Raw genomic sequence first — 20394 nt, 5'->3', positions numbered from 1 at the left:
TCCTAGTCACCTAACACTATAAACTATTTTTGTAACTATCTATAATCGTATTTAGTTTTGTGAAAATTTAATATTTTTGTTGATAATTAGAGTATAATTATATAAAGTAAAAGGTACAGGATATACAATGGTATACACCCATTTCACTAACACCCCAGTTAAAACAGAGAATATTTCCCTATATAAAATTTCCTCATCCCCTTAGAAGTCATCTCCCCACTCACCCCCAGACAAACCACTATTCTGTTTTCTATTCCTATAGGTTGGTTTTGCCTATTCTTTAAGTTTATATGAATGCAATCACACAATATTTATTGCTTTATGTCTGGATTGTGTCATCCAGCATCATATTTTAGAAATACATCGATGTCGGCCAGGCATGGTGGCTCATGCTTGTAATTTCAGCACTGTGAGAGGTTGAGACGGGTGGATCACCTGAGGTCAGAAGTTCAAGACCAGCCTGCCCAACATGGCGAAACCTTGTCTCTATTAAAAATACAAAAATTAGCTGGGCATGGTGGCGCACACCTGTAATCCTAGTTACTCTGGAGGCTGAGGCATGAGAATCGCTTGAACCCAGGAGGTGGAGGTTGCAGTGAGCCCAGATTGCACCATTATACTCCAGCCAGGGTGACAGAGTGAGACTCTGTCTCAAAAAAAAAAAAACAAAGAAAAGAAAAGAAAAAAGAAATATATCCATGTCATTCTATATACCAATAATTCATTTCTTTTTATTGCTAAATAGTATTCCATTGTATGAGTATACCAAAATTTGTATATCTGTTCCCCTATTAATAGGTAGGCACTTGGGTTCTTTTATTTATGGCTATAGTGAATAAAGCTTCAGTGAACATTCTTGTACTAGTCTCATGCTAGTACATAATACTTTCATTTCTCTTGGGTAAGTACCTACGAGTGGGGAATTGATGTAGGTGTATCTTTATCTTTATAAGAAACTGCCAAACAGTTTTACAAAGTGGGCTGTACCATTTTAAGTGTTGTTTGGGGTTTGAATTGGGTTCAAACCTAAAGCCAAAAGTTAGAATGAGATCTTAATCCCCTTTTATCTTTTTTAGCTCCATAGTGAACTCTGAGTCTCAGAGATTGATAATTTAAATATTAAATAGCAAGGGACGGAATTGGAAGGATAAAAAAAAAATGATGGTTTCAGTAGATAGATTTTAAGTGAATGCTTGCTTAGCTCCAAGCTTTGATGCATCAAATTTCTCCTCATATTCTACTGCCCTGTGCCTGGGCTCCTCTGGAAAAATAATCATGATCTTGCTTACTGGGAACCAGATCTGAACAACAAGGCAATGAGAAAGGTAATTAGAGAAAACTATTAAGTGGTTAAAACTTCACATAAATTATGAAAGGTTTTAACTACATTTGGATCTTATTTCTCTCTTGGGGTCATTAAAAAATCATGATAGTTATTACCATATAATAATTGATCTGGCATAATGCTTCATTATAATGTTGAAGAAAACACAATTGCAAATTTTATCACTTTAGGAGAAAGGGAATAAATCAAAAAATCTAAAGTGATATTATTAAGCTCGCATATTGATTGATATTCCCTCTTAAAATGGTTAGTTTTATAATAATTTGTTTTAAATTCCTGAGAACAAGTAAGTACAGTTTCTTAAACTGTAGTAAAAGCAGTATTTTTCTAACAATGTTGCTGTATTTCTCTGGTAGAAAAACAATTTTAGGGGACAGATAAAGTAGGAAATGAAGGAATTATTTATTTCAAGAAATAATTTAAAACAAATATCTTAAACAGGAAATTTTTGGAACTGAAGGAGTAGATATAGTTCTTCATGTGATGAAAACAGATCCCAGGAAGTTACAGAGTGGCCTAGGCTATAATGTACTTCTTTTTAGTACATTGGACAGCATTTGGTGAGTATTACTGTAATCAAATAAGGTAGACTCACAGCAGTCATGCATCACTTTATAACAGTGGGGATACATTCTGAAAAATGTGTCCTTAGACAATTTTGTCTTATGCAAACATCATAGGGTGTAGTTACACAAACCTAGACGATACAGTCTACTACACACTTAAGCTAGATGCTGTAGCCTAAAGGCTACAAACTGTGTCATGTTACTATACTGAACACTGTGGCAATTGTAACACAGTGGTATTTGTATATCTAAACATATCTAAACATTTTAAAAGGTACAGTAAGACTACAGAATAAAAGATTTTAAAAAATAGTACACCTGTAGAGGGCACTTATGAATAGAACTTCCAGTATCAGAAGTTGCTATGAGTGAGTCAGTGAGTGAATGAATGTGAAGGCCTAGGACCTTATTATACATTACTGTAGACTTTATCAACACTTTACACTTAGATTACACTAAACGTGTGTATATATATATATATATATATTTTTTTTTTTTTTTGAGACAGAGTTTTGCTCTTGTTACCCAGGCTGGAGTACAATGGCGCAATCTCGGCTCACCGCAGCCTCCGCCTCCTGGGTTCAGGCAATTCTCCTGCCTCAGCCTCCTGAGTAGCTGGGATTACAGGCACGCGCCATGCCCAGCTAATTTTTTGTATTTTTAGTAGAGACGGGGTTTCACCAAGTTGACCGGGATGGTCTCGATCTCCTGACCTCGTGATCCACCCGCCTCAGCCTCCCAAAGTGCTGGGATTACAGGCTTGAGCCACCATGCCCGGCCACTAAAAGTATTTTTAAAATATTTTTCTTTTCTCAATAATATAGTAATCAGCTTACTGTAATATTTTTTACTTTATAAATGTTTTAATTTTCTCTAAGTTTTTGGCTCTTTTGTAATAACATTTAGCTTAAAACACAAACACATTGTCGGGGCACAGTGGCTCATGCCTGTAATCCCAAAACTTTGGGAGGCTGAGGCAGGTGTATCACAAGGTCAAGAGATCGAGACCATCCTGGCAACATGGTGAGACCCCATCTCTACTAAAAATACAAAAAAAAAATTATCTGGGTGTGATGGCACATGCCTGTGGTTCCAGCTACTCAGGAGGCTGAGGTGGAAGAATCCCTTGAACCCAGGAGGTGGAAGTTGCAGTGAGCCAAGATTGCGCCACTGCACTCCAGCCTGGCAACAGAGCAAGACTCTGTCTCAAAAAACAAACAACAACAACAAAAAAATTAGCTGGGCATGGTGGTGCATGCCTGTAGTCCCAGCAACTTGGGAGCCTGAGGCAGGAGAATCACTTGAACCTGGGAGGCAGAGGTTGCAGTGAACCAAGATCACACCACTGCCCTCCAGCCTTGCAACAGAGTGAGACTCAGTCCCCGCCAAAAAAAAATACAAACACATTGTATAGCCATACAAAAATATTTTCTTTCTTTATATCCTTATTCTATAAGTTTCTTCTTTAAAACAAAATTGTTTTTATTTGTTTTTTTTTCAATATTGATAGTTTATTTTTATTTTTTTTATTGCATTTTAGGTTTGGGGGTACATCTGAAGAACATGCAAGATTGTTGCATAGGTACACATGTGGCAGTGTGATTTGCTACCTTCCTCCCCATCACCTATATCTGGCATTTCTCCCCATGCTATCTCTCCTCAACTCCCCACCCCCCGCTGTCCCTCCCCTATTTCCCCCAACAGACCCCAGTGTGTAGTACTCCCCTCCCTGTGTCCTGTGTTCTCATTGTTCAACACCCACCTATGAGTGAGAACATGCGGTGTTTGATTTTCTGCTCTTGTGTCAGTTTGCTGAGAATGATGGTTTCCAGGTTCATCCATGTCCCTACAAAGGACACAAACTCATCATTTTTGATGGCTGCATAATATTCCATGGTGTATATGTGCCACATTTTCCCAGTCCAGTCTATCATCGATGGGCATTTGGGTTGGTTCCAGGTCTTTGCTATTGTAAACTGTGCTGCAATGAACGTTCGTGTGCATGTGTCCTTATAGTAGAACAATTTATAATCCTTTGGATATATACCCAGTAATGGGATTGCTGGGTCAAATGGAATTTCTATTTGTTAAAAACTAAGATACAAATACAAATTAGCCTAGGCTTGTGAAAAAATATTTGTGTGCATATATTTTATTACACTTGCATATTTCTGTCCAGTATACACCTAGATGTAAAAATGCCTAGATTGGGGCATTTTTATGTCTGTGCAGCTTTAAGACATGATACCAAAAAATTTTCCAAAGTACTTATATCAATTACACCTTTCCCAGTGGTGTGGAAATTTCACCTTGTTCCACACCCTTACCAATACACTGCATTGTATCTTTCATTCCAGCCATTCTTGTGGACTTGTGCCAGTGTCTTTGTAGGTTTAATTTACACGTTCCTGATTACTAACAAGTTCATTTGCCATTTGAATAGCCTCGTTTTTGCGAAATCCCTGCTCAAGTCTCTTGCATTTCTAATTACCTATTATTTTTTATTGAGTTCTTTATATATAGTCGACATGAGCCTTTTTCTGTTACATGTTTGTCAAATATATTCTGCTACCCTGAGATTTACATTTTCACTCTCTTCACTCTCTTTTTGTTGAACTAGTCTTAATTTCAGTGTGGTCTAATTTACCAGTCTGTTTTTTTAAGATCAGTACTTTTAGTGCCCTGTTTAAGCAGTAACCCCATAATCATGAGGATTACTGCCTGTGTTTCTTCTAGAAGCTTTATTGTTTTGCCCTTTACATTTAGGCCTACAATCTACCTGGAATTGATTTGTAGGTATGGTGTGAGGTGAGGTACAAGTTTTACTTTTTTTTGTATGGATGTAATCCAGTGCTGTTTTTGGATAAACCATTCTTTACCCACTGCTTTGCAGTACCTTCTTTGTACAAATCAAGTGTCCATATGTATTTGGATCTATTCTAGGCTTCCTACACTGCTCTACTGGTCTTTTGTCTATCCTTCTGTAATATTGTGCTATTTTAATAACTAGGTCTTTTTAATAAGCCTAGACATCTGGTAGAGTAAGTCTTCCTACTTTTTCCTTCCCCCTTAAGATTGTCTTAGCTTTTGCTGACCCCTTGCATTTAGATATTATATTAGTCAAGTTTCCCTAGAGAGACAGAACCAGTAGGAAAAAACAGAGAGAGAGAGAAAGATAGATTGAGATTTATTATAAGGGATTGGCTCACACAATTATGAAGGCTGAAAAGTCCCAAGAACTACCATCAGCAAGCAGAGTACCCAGGAGTACTGATGGTATCCTTCCAGTCTGAGACTTATGGCCTAAGGACCAGAAAACCCAGTTGTCTGGGTTGCTATGGCATTTGTAAACCATCATTGTGCTGGTGGGAGTGTAGCAGTGAGGACGACCAAAGGTCACTTTTATCAGCATCTTGGTTTTGATGGGTTTTAGCCAGCTTCTTCACTGCAACCTGTTTTATCTGCAAGGTCTTGATAACCTGTATCTCATGCTGACCTCCTGTCTCATCCTGTGACTTAGAGTGCCTTAACCATCTGGGAATGCAGTCCAATAGGTCTCAGCCTTATTTTACCCAGCCCCTATTCAAGATGGAGCTGTTCTCATTCAAACACTTCTAATAAAATAATCTTAACTGCAAAGATGAGATATAATCAATAATTATCCCATATTTGAAGTGCACCAACATCTTGAAACAGCAATGTCGACAAGGCCTGTAAATCTTTTACAGAATTTCATTCTGAACCCAGTATGACTGGTCAAGGCCTGAGGCACAGCTTTTTGTTTTTGCTTTGCTTTGTTTTGTTTTGTTTTTTGAGATGGAGTCTCATTCTGTCACCCAGAATGGTGTGCAGTAGCATGATCTTGGCTCATTGCAACCTCCGCCTCCTAGGTTCAAGCAATTCTTCTGCCTCAGCCTCCTGAGTAACTGTGAATATGGCCATCCACCACCATGCCTGGCTGATTCTTGTATGTTTAGTAGAGATGTCATTTCACCATGTTAGCCAGGCTGATCTCAAACTCCTGACCTCAGGTGATCTGCCCCCCTCAGCCTCCCAAGTGCTGACATTACAGGTGTGAGCCACCATGCCCAGCCTAAGGCACAGTTTTAAGAGGTCCTGAGAACATGTGCCCCAGGTAGTTGGGCTATAGCTTGGTTTTATTCATTGTATGGAGATACAAGACATCATTCAGTACACATAAGGTATGCTTTGGTTTGGTTCAGAAAGGAAGGAACTAAAAGTTGGAGTTTACAGGTCAGAGATGGATTCAAAAATTTCCTAATTGCCATCTGTTGAAAAGGGTGTTATTATTTAAAAGCCTGGGATCAATAGGAAAGAGTATCTGGGTTAAAATGATTGATTGTTGAGACCAAATTACTTATTATATAGAATAGTTGGTAAACAGAAAATGTGCCTGATTTAGTTAAATCTGTCCTGGATCAGGAAAATACTTGGACAAGGCAGGGGATTCTCTGCAGACTATATAATTTCCCCAGAAGAGAGAGCTGTGCAGGGCCATTTTAAAGTAAGTCAAAGGAATATATTTTGGGTAAAATACTTCGATTTCTTTCAGAGCCTACTGTCATATGGTGCTATACTGGAGTCAGGTTAGAATTTGGTATCTCATTGCTGTGAAGGGTCTGTTTTTTCATTCTTAAGATCTCTGTTTTAATATTAATACCGATCAGTTGTACCTAAATTCCAAAGGAAGGAAGGTATAATGAGGCATGTCCAAACCCTCCTTCCCATCATGGCCTGAACTAGTTTTTCAAGTTGACTTTGGAATGCCTTGGCCAAGAGAAGGGTCCATTTAGTTGGTTGGGGATTTATTTTCAGTTTACAGCAACAATAAATGAATATACCTTGAAAAAAAGTTTCTAAACCAATCAGAGAAGATCACTAATAATAATTAATATTATGAAAGCAAAGGAGAATGTTTCATTTGTAGGAAAGAAACAGGCAGTTATGAAAAATAATTGATACTTTTTAAAAAAACATTAAAATTAAGCAACACTGGTAAAGTTTCTTCAAAGTTCAATTTTTTTTTTTTTTTTGGTAAAACATTAGCTACTGATTTAAGGAAATGAAGAAAACATATTCTTTGGAAATGCTTTCATAAAAATAAAGCTGTACAAATTGAGTTTAACAATAAATGTTCATCAAATGAATAACTTCCTTTTAATTTAAGGTGCTGTATTTTAGGATGTTATCCCTCAGAGGATTACTTTCTTGAAAAGGAAGGCATTTTTCTCCTTTTGGATGTGCTGGCAGTAAGTATGGCTATAACAATTGTAAGACAAAAGAAAAATACGATTAATGAAGACCTTTTCCAAATTGAGTACCGTAGAGCACTATTCTATGAATAAATATGCCCCAAATCATGTTCAAAGGTACTGTCTTAAACAAAATCGCCCCTAGAGATTCATAATACACACTGTATTAAAGACTCTGAGAATTCCTCCAGTTGAAAAATCACGTTACCAGTGTTTTCTCAATGTTTTCAAATACTCGGGAACAAAGAATTTGTTTTGTCTTTGTACTCCATCAACCTGCTAAGAAACAGTTCGTGAAGAGTTTGACCATATCAAAACCCATAGTTATTTATTAATAACTTTTAGTTTCTTCCCTTGGTATTAAAAGATAAGGGCCACATTAGACAAGGAACAAAGATAAGCATTTTTAAAGAACTACGTATTATTTGGAGGTAATGAGAAGAAGTCTAGTGTGTCATGGACCATTGTTTTGCAGAATTAGCAGGTATGAGCAAGCTAGGCCTTCCAGTAGAGACAGTTGCCATCTAGCAGTTGTGAAGAATATAATCTTTACTAGCCTCAATTCTAACTGGAGTCCACACTCAAGATGATATGGGAGGAAACATACAGTTTTGTTTCAGTAAAACTTTGAGAGAGAGTCTCACACAGAGTTCTAGCCAGATCACTGTCTGTGATTCTGTGATTGCCACCATTCTTGATTTTGTTAACAGAATAACAAACCTACTTTGATTTAGCAAAGGAGCTAAAATTATTTATGCCCCTTAACCTCCCTGAAATTTAGTTCATTTCTCTCTTTTTGATTTTTCTATCTGTAAAACAGAGATAACAACATTATATATCTTACTGTATTGTTGGAAGGACTAAATGAGTGTATGTGTGTGTGCATGCATGTAAGTGTGCATGCATACATATATATTATGGATTAAATAGTAACTAACAAAATATTCCTGTTAGCTGTTATTATGAATATTACTAATAGATTGTGTTTAATGCTAATTCAACCAAATTAGTAGCAAATTACAAATATTATTTAATGAAATTTTTATATCAACTTCAATCTTTCACGTTTGCCTGTCTCCTGAAAGTGAAATACAGAAATAAAAAAAACTTGTTTCCTTGAGTGTTTTGCTTAATACAATTCTGCTGAAATATAAAGTATGTAATGATAACTGCTAATAGTGGTTAAATATTAATGAGAGCTTACTATGTGTCAGGCAGTCTCATATAATTCATAATAACCCTTTGCAGGTAATATTATTAACCTTCATTTTATTAGAAACTGATAATGTTTGCAACTGAAACAAAAGCTTACACATTTCCTTTGCTATATTAAAATAGCAGTACACTTTTTGAAAAACAAAAATATTTCACATAGAAGAATTAGATTATGGAAGCCATTGCTCTGAATGGAATTTTCTATACCTAAATTTTAGCCTGCTGAAAACTACTTGTAGCAAAATAAAGGAAATATGCTTGATAATAGGAGAATTTTTTTGAATACTTAAATACTCTTTTATGGATTATGATAGCCACAAAACCAAATTATATCTTATTTTATTTTATTTTCATATATGACTGTCACTTGCAGTTACCATCAGTTATTCTCTTAATAACAAAGAGAAGACAGTTAGCATGAATCTTTACAAGCCTTAATAAAGCATATAGATTGGAAAGATCCTTGTAATTACAGTAAACTCTGTATAGCACTACTGAGCTTCACCATTTAACATGAACATCTTCACTTATTTTTGCAAATTTCCTTTTTCCAACTCAACCACATCAGTCACATTTTGGTCATGATGTATGTTTATAATAACTTCAGAATTATATTAAATCTTTTTGTTTTTTTAAATTTCTAATGTTTGAAAATGTACTCATTGCAATGGGTTATCCATTTTAACAGGAGATTGTCCTGACTCTGAATTTAGAAGAAACTTAATGGTAATGCAAGTGTTTCTCTCTCTTTTTTTTTTTTTTTGTGGGCAATACTTTTTAATATTTATTGCAACTTTTTCCTTTTCTGTTTCCTTGCTAAAGTTGAACGAAAAAAAATTCTGTAATCTAATACTTGGAATAATGGTTGAATTTTGTGATAATCCCAAAACTGCAGCTCATGTCAATGCTTGGCGAGGGAAGAAGGATCAGACAGCTGCCAGTCTTTTAATTAAATTGTGGAGAAAGGAGGAAAAAGAACTAGGAGTAAAACGTGATAAAAATGGGAAGATCATTGGTGAGTATATTTATAATTGTTAGTAGAATCAATCAGATGTATTTTTTAAAAATATATTTAAATGGCATTAGGAAAGCATCAGGACTTTCACCCTTTGTCTAAAGTTCTTTTTTTTTACAAGGGTTTGAAAAACTTGCTATCATAAGTGATTGGAAGAAAATTAAGTAAATTAGTAGTAGGTTAATATTTTTAGAAAATATTTTTAAGAAATGGCATTTGTTTATATTCTTTAACTAAAAAATTAACAGCAGTTCCTAAAGATGTTTCTTTGGGGTGTCTGCTTTTACATATAGATTCAGTAGTATTTCATTTACCAATAAAATTTTGAGATGTAAATAGATTGCCTGAAAATAATATTTTAGCACTTTAAACATTTCTGTTAATTAATGTTTATTCCTTTCTTCCTTTTTTTTAAATCCATTAGGTGACATGATCTGATTAATATTTATAGAATTTGCTTTTTATATGAAAGAAGATACTGTTTCATAAATAATCCAAATGTTCAAAAATTTTAATTACTAGATTCTAAATTAATGAGACTTACAGTATTATAATTTTTAGTTTGTTTACATATTCCATACTGCTAAATTATATTTTCTTTTTTTTTTTTGAGACAGGGGTTCCCTTAAGTCACCCAGACTGGAGTGCAATGGTGCAATCTCAGCTCACTGAAACCTCTGCCTCCCAGGCTCAAGCGATTTTCCTGCCTTACCCTCCCAAGTAGCTGGGACAATAGGCATCTGCCACCACACTCAGCTAATTTTTGTATTTTTTGTAGAGATGAGGTTTCACCATGTTGCCCAGGCTAGTCTCAAATTCCTAGGCTCAAGCAATCCAATCACCTCAGCCTCCCAAAGAGGGATTACAGGCATGAGCCACCACACCTGGTCAGTGTATTATATTTTCTTTTTCTTTTTTTTTTTAGATGGAGTCTAACTCTGTCACCCAGGCTGGCATGCAGTAGCATGATTTTGCTCACTGCAACCTCTGCCTCCGGGTTCAAACAATTCTCCTGCCTCAGCCTCCCAAGTAGCTGGGACTACAGGTGTGTGCCACCACACCCAGCTAATTTTTGTATTTTTTTAGTAGAGACGGGGTTCACCATGTTGGCCAAGCTAGTCTCAAACTCCTGACATCAAGTGATCTGCTCACCTCTGCCTCCCAAACTACTGGTATTACAGGCATGAGCCACCACACCCCACCTACATTTTCTAAGCCTTTTAAGATTCTTATGGTTTCATCTAAATGGTTAACATTTTCTTTTTAACTTTTATTTTAGGTTCAGGGGTACACGTGCTGGTTTATTATATGGGTAAACTCATGTCATAGAGGTTTGTTGTACAGATTATTTTGTCACTCAGGTACTAAGCCTAGTACCCAATAGTTTTCTGATCCTCTCCCTCCTCCCACTTTCCACTCTGAAACCACATACCTGTTGTTCCTTTCTTTGTGCCCATGAATTCTCATCATTTAGATTGCACTTATAAGTCAGAACATGTGGGATTTGGTTTTTCTGTTCCTGTGTTAGTTTACTAAGGATAATGGCCTCCAGCTTCATCCATGTTCCTGCAAAAGACATGATCTCATTGTTTTATGGCTGCATAATATTCCATGGTGTATATATGCTATATTTTCTTTATCCAGTCTGTCATGATGGACATTTAGATTGATTCCATGTCTTTGCTATTATGAATAGCGCTGCAGTGAACGTTCATGTGCATGTGTTTTCATTGTGATTTCAATTTGCATTTCTCTAATAACTAAAACGTTGCTAAAGTTGTTTATCAGCTAAAGGAGTGTTTAGGCTGAGACTATGGTGTTTTCTAGATATAGAATCATGTCGTCTGCAAACAGAGATAGTTTAACTTCCTCTGTCAAGAATGATTTGTATTATATATTACTCTGAGTATACTCCCAGCAATGGATTGCTAGGTCAAATGATAGTTCTGTTTTTAGCTCTTTGAGGAAATGCCACATTGCTTTCCGCAAGGGTTGAACTAATCTGCACTCCCAATCACAGTGTATAAGCATCCCATTTTCTCCACAAACTTGCCAGCATCTGTTATTTTTTGACTTTTTAATAACAGCCATTCTGACTGGTGTGAGATGCTGTTTCGTTGTGATTTCTATTTGTATTTTTCTAATAATCAGTAATACTGAGCTTTTTTCATATGCTTGTTGGCTACATTTATGACTTCTTGAAAAGTATCATTCATGTCCTTTGCCAACTTTTTAATGAAGCTGTTTGAGTTTTTTTTTTTTTCTTTTTTTTTTTTTTTTTGAGACGGAATTTCGCTCTTGTTACCCAGGCTGGAGTGCAATGACGCAATCTCGGCCTCCTGGGCTCAGGCAATTCTCCTGCCACAGCCTCCTGAGTAGCTGGGATTACAGGCACGCGCCACCATGCCCAGCTAATTTTTTTTTTTTTTTTTTTTTTTTTTTTTGGTATTTTCAGTAGAGACGGGGTTTCACCATGTTGACCAGATGGTCCTGATCTCTTGACCCCGTGATCCACCCGCCTCGGCCTCCCAAAGTGCTAGGATTACAGGCCTGAGTCACCTCGCCCTGCCTTTTTTTTTCTTTTAAATGTGTTTAAGTTCTTTATAGATGCTGGATATTAGACCTTTATCAGATGCATAGTTGGCAAAAATTTTCTCCATTCTGTAGGTTGTCTTTTCATTCTGTTGATAGTTTCATTTGCTGTGCAGAAGATCTTAAGTTTAATTAGATCCCATTTGTCAATTTTTGCTTTTGTCGAGATTGCTTTTGGCATCTTTGTCATGAAATCTTTCCCATTCCTAAGTCCAGGTAAGTGTTGCCTAGATTGCCTTCTAGGATTATTGCAGTTTTGGGTTTTACATTTAAGTCTTTAATCCATCTTGAGTTGATTTTTGTATATGATATAAGGAAGAGGTTCAGTTTCATTTTTCTGCATGTGACTAGCCACTTATCCCAGCACCATATATTAAATGTGTAGTTCTTTCCTCATTGCTTATTTCTGTTAGACTTGTTGAAGATAAAATAGTTGCAGATGTGTAGCCTTATTTCTGGGCTCTCTAGTCTGTTCAATTTGACTGTGTCTGTTTTTGTACCAGTACTATGCTGTTTTGGTTACTATGGTCTGATAGTATAGCTTGAAGTTAGGTAACATGATTCCTCTAGCTTTGCTCTTTGTGTTTAGGATTTCCTTGGCTATTGGGGCTCTTTTTGGTTCCATGTGAATTTTAAAATAGTTTTCTCTATTTATGTCAATATTGTTATTAATAGCTTTATAGGAATAGTATTGAATCTGTAAATTGCTTTGGGCAGTATAACCATTTTAATGATATTGATTCTTCCTATCCATGAGCATGGGATGTTTTTCCATTTGTTTGTGTCATCTCTGATTTCTTTAAGTAGTGTTTTGTAATTCTTAATGTAGAGATCTTTCAGCTCCCTGGTTAGCTGTATTCCTAGATATTTTATTCTTTTTGAGGTAATTGTGAATGGAATTATTTCTGATTTTGTTGTTGGCTTGACTGTTGTTGGTGTATAAGAATGCTAGTGACTTTTATACATTGATTTAGTGTCCTGAAACTTTGCTAAAGTTGTTTATCAGCTAACGGAGCTTTTGGGGTGAGACCATGGAGTTTTCTAGATATAGAACCATGTTGTCTACAAACAGGGATAGTTTGACTTCCTCTCTTCCTATTTGGATGCCCTTTTTTTCTTTCTGTTGCTTGTTTGCTCTGGCCAGGATTTCCAGTACTATGTGGTAAAAGAGCTCATGCTTGTCTTGTGCCAGTTTACAAAGGAAATACTTCCAACTTTACTCCATTCAATATGATGTTGGCTGTGGATTTGTCATCGATGGCTCTCATTATTTTTAGATATGTTCCTTTAAGTATTGTTTATTTTTCAATGAAAATACTTCCCCTTCTGATTACTTCTATTTTCAGTCTATTTTTATTATTTCTGAATTTTGAACTAAACCATCATAAAATGGTTTTTATATTTATAGCATAATATATAGAAACCAAAAGTAAAGAAGGTTACATTACTGTTAAACAGACATTACTCAACTTCTGGATTTCAAAATGTTTTAAGTTATTTACAAAGAAGTTTTACTTTTAAAAAATAATTTTGTTAAATTTTAATATTTTACATAAACAATATAAATGAAAGCTTTAAGTTTTCCCACAGAGTAGGGAAGTAGTAGCTGCTTAATTATTATTTCAAAAGTGTAACCATGTAATAGGTACTATTTTGCTGCTATAATCTTATACATTTTATGTTATCTAGACTGAAATCTCAAAATTAAGTATTTGTTTACTATGGTTTTTATCTGTCCCTTTTCTGTTTTCATGCTATCCAATGATTAGATACAAAGAAACCTCTATTTACTAGCTTTCAAGAAGAGCAAAAAATCATCCCACTGCCTGCTAACTGCCCATCTATTGCAGTTATGGATGTTTCTGAGAATATTAGAGCAAAAATTTATGCTATATTGGGCAAACTAGGTAAGAAGTTTCTCTACAGATTCACAAGATTCTATCTGTTTTGCTAAGTAGACACAATTATTTTGCTTTGGAGTCAGTTTTTCAAATATAATGAGCAAAAGTCTCTTTATACAGAGAAATGCGTTTTCTATTGTTACCCCACTTCCTACACTGCACCCCTCACCAATTAAATCAGAATCTGTGTGTGTGAGATCCAGGCAATAGTATTTTTTAAAGCTCTCCAGGCAATTCCATTGTGCAGATAGAATTAAGGACAGTTAGTTTAGATGGTTAAGCTTAAAATACTAACATTCTGAGTCACTTCACTTGAGTTTTTTTTTTTTTAAGTATTTGCTTTCTGTTAAGGAAAAAGTTATCAAACACTGAAGCTTCTGAAGTAAGATATTATTGTCTGACCCCAACACAGAATGAAATGATTCCTATTCTAATGACTATATATATGAGCTGGCAGAAATTTGTTATAGAAGGAAGCCTACTCACAAACTACTCACAAAATTAACTTTTGTATAAATCAAGATGAAATCAAAAGTAATTTTGCATTTGTTTAAAGATAGATATATATTTCTTAGAATCACTTGCTTTGCTAAAGTAATTCTGTCTTTGTAAACTTTAGATTTTGAAAATTTACCTGGTCTATCTGCTGAAGATTTTGTCACCCTCTGTATTATACATAGATATCTTGATTTTAAAGTAAGTATCTTTTTAATAACCTGGTCATTAAAATCTAGACAGCCAAAAATTAACTGGAAAATAAAAGATCTATTCATGATTGTAAGCAGTCGTCTACATACTGTATAGTTTTTATTTCTTGTTTTGTAACTTATACTGTTGAAGAAATACATCATACACCCATCCCATGATTGGGTGTTTTCGTGGGATAAGATTTCATCTAACTTAGTTTATGAAAGAACTGATACAAAACTGATAAGAAACTATTCTGAAGCCTAACAGATGTTTTTGTTTTTTGTTTTTATATTGTTTTGTTCTGTTTTTAAGAAGAGTTTTTGCTCTTGTTGCCCGGGCTGGAGTGCAATGGCACAATCTTGGCTCATTGCAGCCTCTGCCTCAAATTATTCTCCTGTCTCAGCTTCCTGAGTACCTAAGATTACAGGTGACTGCCACCAGGCCCAGCTAATTTTTGTATTCTCACGCCTGTAATCCCAGCACCTTGTTGGGAGGCCAAAGCAGGTAGATCACCCAAGGTCAAGGGTTCAAGACCAGCCTGTCCAACATGGTGAAACCCCATCTCTACTAAAATTACAAAATTTTAAATATATAGTTTTTTCTCTTTGGAGAGCATTAGGAGTTGGAATTAAATAACTTATTACTTACTAAAATAAATTATTAATACTTAAAGTATTATTTTATCATTGCTTTATATTATGACCCAATCTTGATTTAAAAATAGTATGTTGCTTATTTTGCTAGTTATATTTTTGTCAGCAAATAAATACTTTTGAAGTTTCAAGAAAGTTTTTATAAGTTAATGTTCTTCTTCTACTAATATTAGTACTGTGTATTTGAATGTTGTAAATGAGTAAACCTTTATCTTCTTTTTTTTTTGAGGCAGAGTCTTGTTCGGTCACCTAGGCTAAAGTGCAGTTGCGTGATCACAGCTCACTGAAGCCTCGACCTCCCAGGCTCAAGTGATCCTCCAGCCTCAACCTCCCAAGTAGCTGGGACTACTAGTGTGTACCACCATACCCAGCTTCCTTTTTTGTTGTTTTTTTGTTTTATTTTGTAGAGACAAGGTCTCACTGTGTTACTCAGGCTGGCCTCAAACTCCTAGGCTCGAGTGAATCTACCTACTTCATTCATCCAAAGATGAATTTTATCCTTATCAGAGATATATAATTTTTTTCTTTAATTTTATGGGTCTGCTTCTGCTGTACAGAATGCTTCTGCTGTACAACTCTGCTATCTTTTTTCTCTAATTCTAAATATACTCAAGAACATTAATTTCTAGATAACCTGGAATATGAGATGGAGCCACTGGCATAATGGAACCATGGAGTTAAAATCTTGAGATTCCATTATAATTTGCCTTAGCTAGATTGAAGGCCAGAGCCCCATTTCTCAGGGTAGCTGGGTTCTAGGGTCCTAGTAACCTCCATGTTCATTCTTCTACAAGTTCATCTTGACCTAGCCTTCAATACAGGGCTTTAGGGAGGAAAGTAGCAGTAGCAGTATTCAAAAAGATGAGAATAAATGAGCAGTTCCTGCAGCTGTGAAATCAAGGTAACTATAAACTAGAGGGCAGTGATCTAGGCATAGGAGAGCCTTATCCATGAATAACATACCATTGAAAACATTTGATAAATTCCTGCTGAGTACTCAAATGTAGCTGGTGTCCTAAATCATTCCCAATGCACTTGATTTATTCCCAAAAAGTAATTTATGAAAAGTTTAGGTGTTAACAGGAGTGACTAACCACATAAAAAATTATATAATTGTACAGTTTGTATCATTTATTTTTGGTTAATTTAACTTTGTTAAACTCTGTTGTAACAGATTGGAGAAATATGGAATGAAATATATGAAGAAATAAAATTAGAAAAATTAAGACCAGTCACTACAGATAAAAAAGCTTTGGAAGCTATTACAACAGCATCAGAAAATATTGGAAAGATGGTTGCTTCTCTGCAAAGTGAGATAATTGAAAGCCAAGCATGCCAAGATGTGCAAAATGAACAAAAAGTATATGCAAAAGTAAGCTACATAGGTAGTGAGGAGGGAAAATGAAGATAGGTTGGTTAACGGGTACAAAAATACAGTTAGAAAGAATAAGTTCTGTTGTTCAATAGCACAGTAGGGCAACTATAGTAACAAAAATTTATTGTGTACTTCAAAATATTTAGAAGACTTGGAATGTTCCTAACACAAAGGAATGATAAATGTTTGAGGGGACAGATATCCCAGTTACCCTGATTATTACACATTGTATGCACACATTAAAATATCACATGTATGCCATAAATATGTACAACTATTATGTATCAATAAAAAGTAAGCCACAGGTACCATTAATGCACAAGATATTAATTTCAATGTACAAACCCAGATGAAGTTATCTATAAGATATATTTGCTTACTTATGAGTGTTTCAGCCTTATTTTGTAGTTTTCTCTTAGCGTTATTTTCAGTGTCCCTGTAAAGTTTTAAAAGAAACTATGGCGTTTGAGATTCAGTTACTATATTCAATGCTATTTTCTTGCATTATAATTTTATTTCTACAGTCTTAAATTTTTAAAAGGCAGAGAGACTTGCCATTATACTTGAGACTTGCCATTGTACTCCAACCTGGGTGACAGAGCAAGATTCTGTCTCAAAGAAAAAAAAGAAACTGAAACTTAGTTATCTTTCTCATTTCAGATACAAGCCACACACAAGCAAAGAGAGCTGGCTAATAAATCATGGGGAAATTTCTTGGCTAGAACATCAAATGCTAAAACATTAAAGGTAGGATTTTTCACGTATTATAGTATCCACAACAAATAGCCAACTCTAACAGACAGACTTTTTCAGGTAGGAATGTTCATTCATTTTTTTTCTAGTGACTTTTCCATACAATACCAACACTATTAGATGCTCATATGCAATTTAGAGTGGTAACTGAAACTGCATTTCACAGTTACAGAAGAAGCTGCTTTGAGTTTCATTTGGCTTATCATGGAGAAGCAAGGGTGATGTTCTTGGCCTACATAAAGAAAAGATGACAGCCGGGAATCAGCAGGAAATGTGTTCTGCTTTCCATTCTGAACCTGCTTATTCATTGACTTCTTTTCTGTGAGAGGCAAAGTAAAGGACTGAAAGAGCAACTATCCTGTATTACTCTCTCCCCCAAGAGTTTTCCCTCTGTAATCAGCAAAAGAGGCATTATGTTAAAACTTAAATAAGAATTGGGATAAATATCCTTTGTTAAAAAAAAATGTGATAAGCTACTTTAGCTGTAAGCTAGAAACTATTCTAAAACATTTATAGTCCTAATTGTTCACTTGAAATATGTGAGAAATACCATGGATTTCCAGAATTTCATTACTTTTCCTCACCCTTTTCCATTAATATCTTGGAGATACTTTAAAAAAAAAATCTCTCCTTCATTTCTGATACTTTGGATACACTTTACCTAATGCTCCAATTCTTCCTGTAGATATCAAATTGCTAAACGTTAAGTTAGTCCACAAAGACAGTGGAACCATATTAAGATAGTAAAACCAAAGTTAAGGACAGGCTCACTCAAGGTACCAAGATATTCTCCCTTTTCACTGAAAGTTCTTCCCAACTCTGCTTATAAAATGTCTTCATAACTGCCTGTATTTTTAGCACTAGTTAATGAAAATCAGCCCCTTTCCTGCAGATTGTTACTTCACATTTCACTTGTTTAATGTCTCAAATAACTTGAAAATAATTTCAAATAGCTTGAATATAACTGCAGTGAATTATATAATTTATATTATTCTGAATGCTTACAACATTTAAGTATACCTAATCAGTTGGTAATTTATGCAACATATTTTGCAACATGCATCACCTGATATAAATTTAATAGCTTATTAAATTGTGTGCTAAAAAATGAAGCTGATTTCCTTAGGACCTGCTTGACTCCTTGGTCATATATGACCAGTACTTTTGGAAATCTCTGGAACACTTTTAGGTGACTGGAGCTTTCTTCAGTGTGCAAATTATCTAACTTACTAATAACTGTCTTTTTTATCTCCATGAGTAAATGCAGATTTCAGAGCTATCTAATAAACAGCCAAAGCATAAGCCAGACACAATTAAATATGTTTTCATTGTAAGTACCATCATTACTGATTTAATAGCAATTAATATTATTTTCTTTCTAATTTAAAAATTCTCAGAAAGCAAAAAGGCTTCAAGAAAAGGCTATTAAAGCCTCTAGATACCATGAACGACCACAACATGCAATATTTCACCCAACAGATATTAAAGGCCTTAACACAACGGTAAGATTCTTTTTCTCCATAACACTTTCTTAATAGACATTAAATTTAGGGTGTTTGTACAATAGTGCAAATATACTGAAAACCATTGAATTTTACACTTTAAATGAGTGGATTATGTGATATTTAATTTTATCTCAATAAAACTGTTCAAAAATGTAAACATTTAAAACTTAAAATTAGAAGTTAAAAAATTAATAAAAAATACTTAGATCCTCAAAATATTATTTTTATGGGATTTTTATCTCACATTTTTTTCTTTTGCTGTTCAAATTTCACATCATTTTTTTTGCTGTTCAAATTTCACATCACTAAGCCATATTTATCTCCAGGGTATATCCAGTCTTGTCTAGTTCTGGTTTCCCCCAAGATTTCTAAGAATACGCTAACACTAGTCAGTGTATAACTGTCCTTATATCTGATAGAAAAGTCACAAGGCTTCCTTTTCCTGGCAAGTAGACTCAAAGTGTTCCTGGCATCCTCTGCTAGACTTAATTTGCCCCCAGTTACAAAGGTGATAAGCAATAGAAGTAGAATTCAAACCCACTTTTCCTGGCTCTGATGCCCTTATCTTTCTATTATACCATAACTGTCTCCTAGTTACTCAAATGTACATTTTGTGTCTTTTCCAAAGTAAGTTGAAAGATGAATGAGTTTTTCTCTTACTGAAAATTGTGTAAATGGACTTTTAGATATTTACCTTTTGCCTTTTTAGGTGCCCTCTGGTGGGGTAGTAACAGTGGAAAGCACTCCTGCCCGATTAGTAGGAGGACCTCTGGCTGATACGGATATTGCTCTTAAAAAACTGCCCATTCGAGGAGGAGCCTTGCAGAGGGTGAAAGCAGTTAAAATTGAGGAAGCACCAAAAAAGAGTATTCCTACATAATATACTCTAGAGACTTTTTGAAATAAAATCAGCTTATAATGTTTTTAGTTGATATCTTTATATATATATATATATACATAAAGCAAATATTTTAGAATAAATATTTTAGTATAAATATTTTAGTAAAATACTATAAAAAGTAAAGGACATATAACTTATTTTAATGGAAAACATCAACATGTAATGTCAGAAGAGTTGTCATCAGTTTCTTTGGAAAGGCTACCAACTTTATTAAGTGAAGTCGTAAAGCATAGCACAGCAGTTAGGACTCTGTTGGTTGCAAGTGAACTATTCTAACTCGTTTAAGCCAGAAAAAAAAAATTTCTTACAGGCTCTGTATCTATCAAATCTAGGAGTAATTTAGACTACAGACATTGCTAAATCTAGGGACTAAAACTATATGAGTAGGTTCTTTTTCCTTCTCTAGCAGCTCTTGGCTTACATTCTCTTAAGTTCATGCCTGCATATCAGTGGTTTCTGCAACTGCCTATGCATCTCAGGACCCCTGATTGACCACATGCCTCCTCCTGAGCCATTCACCATAACCTGGACCAAGCCTGAGTACTGCCTATTCCTGGAGCCAGAAGCAGGCCAACCCCATCCAAAACATATGGATAGAGTGGGGAATCAG

At 35.1% G+C, this 20394-nt stretch overlaps 1 protein-coding gene across 12 annotated transcripts in view; it reads left to right on the top strand.

Annotated features, from left to right (window-relative positions):
• CFAP69 (cilia and flagella associated protein 69) overlaps nt 1-19806 on the top strand; it is a 65067-nt gene extending 45261 nt beyond the window's left edge. For 9 of the 12 annotated variants that reach the window (XM_078342832.1, XM_054237310.2, XM_078342833.1 and 6 more), the window contains 10 exons: nt 1787-1905; nt 3452-3493; nt 7100-7181; nt 9222-9414; nt 13776-13913; nt 14527-14603; nt 16425-16622; nt 17286-17372; nt 18776-18880; nt 19593-19806. In XM_078342832.1, the coding sequence (XP_078198958.1) occupies nt 1787-1905; nt 3452-3493; nt 7100-7181; nt 9222-9414; nt 13776-13913; nt 14527-14603; nt 16425-16622; nt 17286-17372; nt 18776-18880; nt 19593-19763 (1212 nt within the window). In that variant the 3' untranslated portion in view covers nt 19764-19806. The remainder of the gene's footprint in view (nt 1-1786; nt 1906-3451; nt 3494-7099; nt 7182-9221; nt 9415-13775; nt 13914-14526; nt 14604-16424; nt 16623-17285; nt 17373-18775; nt 18881-19592) is intronic. The other 3 variants (XM_002751646.6, XM_078342836.1, XM_078342837.1) reach the window with 1 other exon arrangement.
• Nucleotides 19807-20394: the final 588 nt, after the last annotated feature.

This window comes from Callithrix jacchus, chromosome 11 (genome assembly GCF_049354715.1).
Source record: "Callithrix jacchus isolate 240 chromosome 11, calJac240_pri, whole genome shotgun sequence".
Lineage (NCBI taxonomy): Eukaryota > Metazoa > Chordata > Mammalia > Primates > Cebidae > Callithrix > Callithrix jacchus.
Note: the sequence above shows the minus strand (reverse complement) of the source record. Positions and strands in the feature narration are given on the sequence as shown.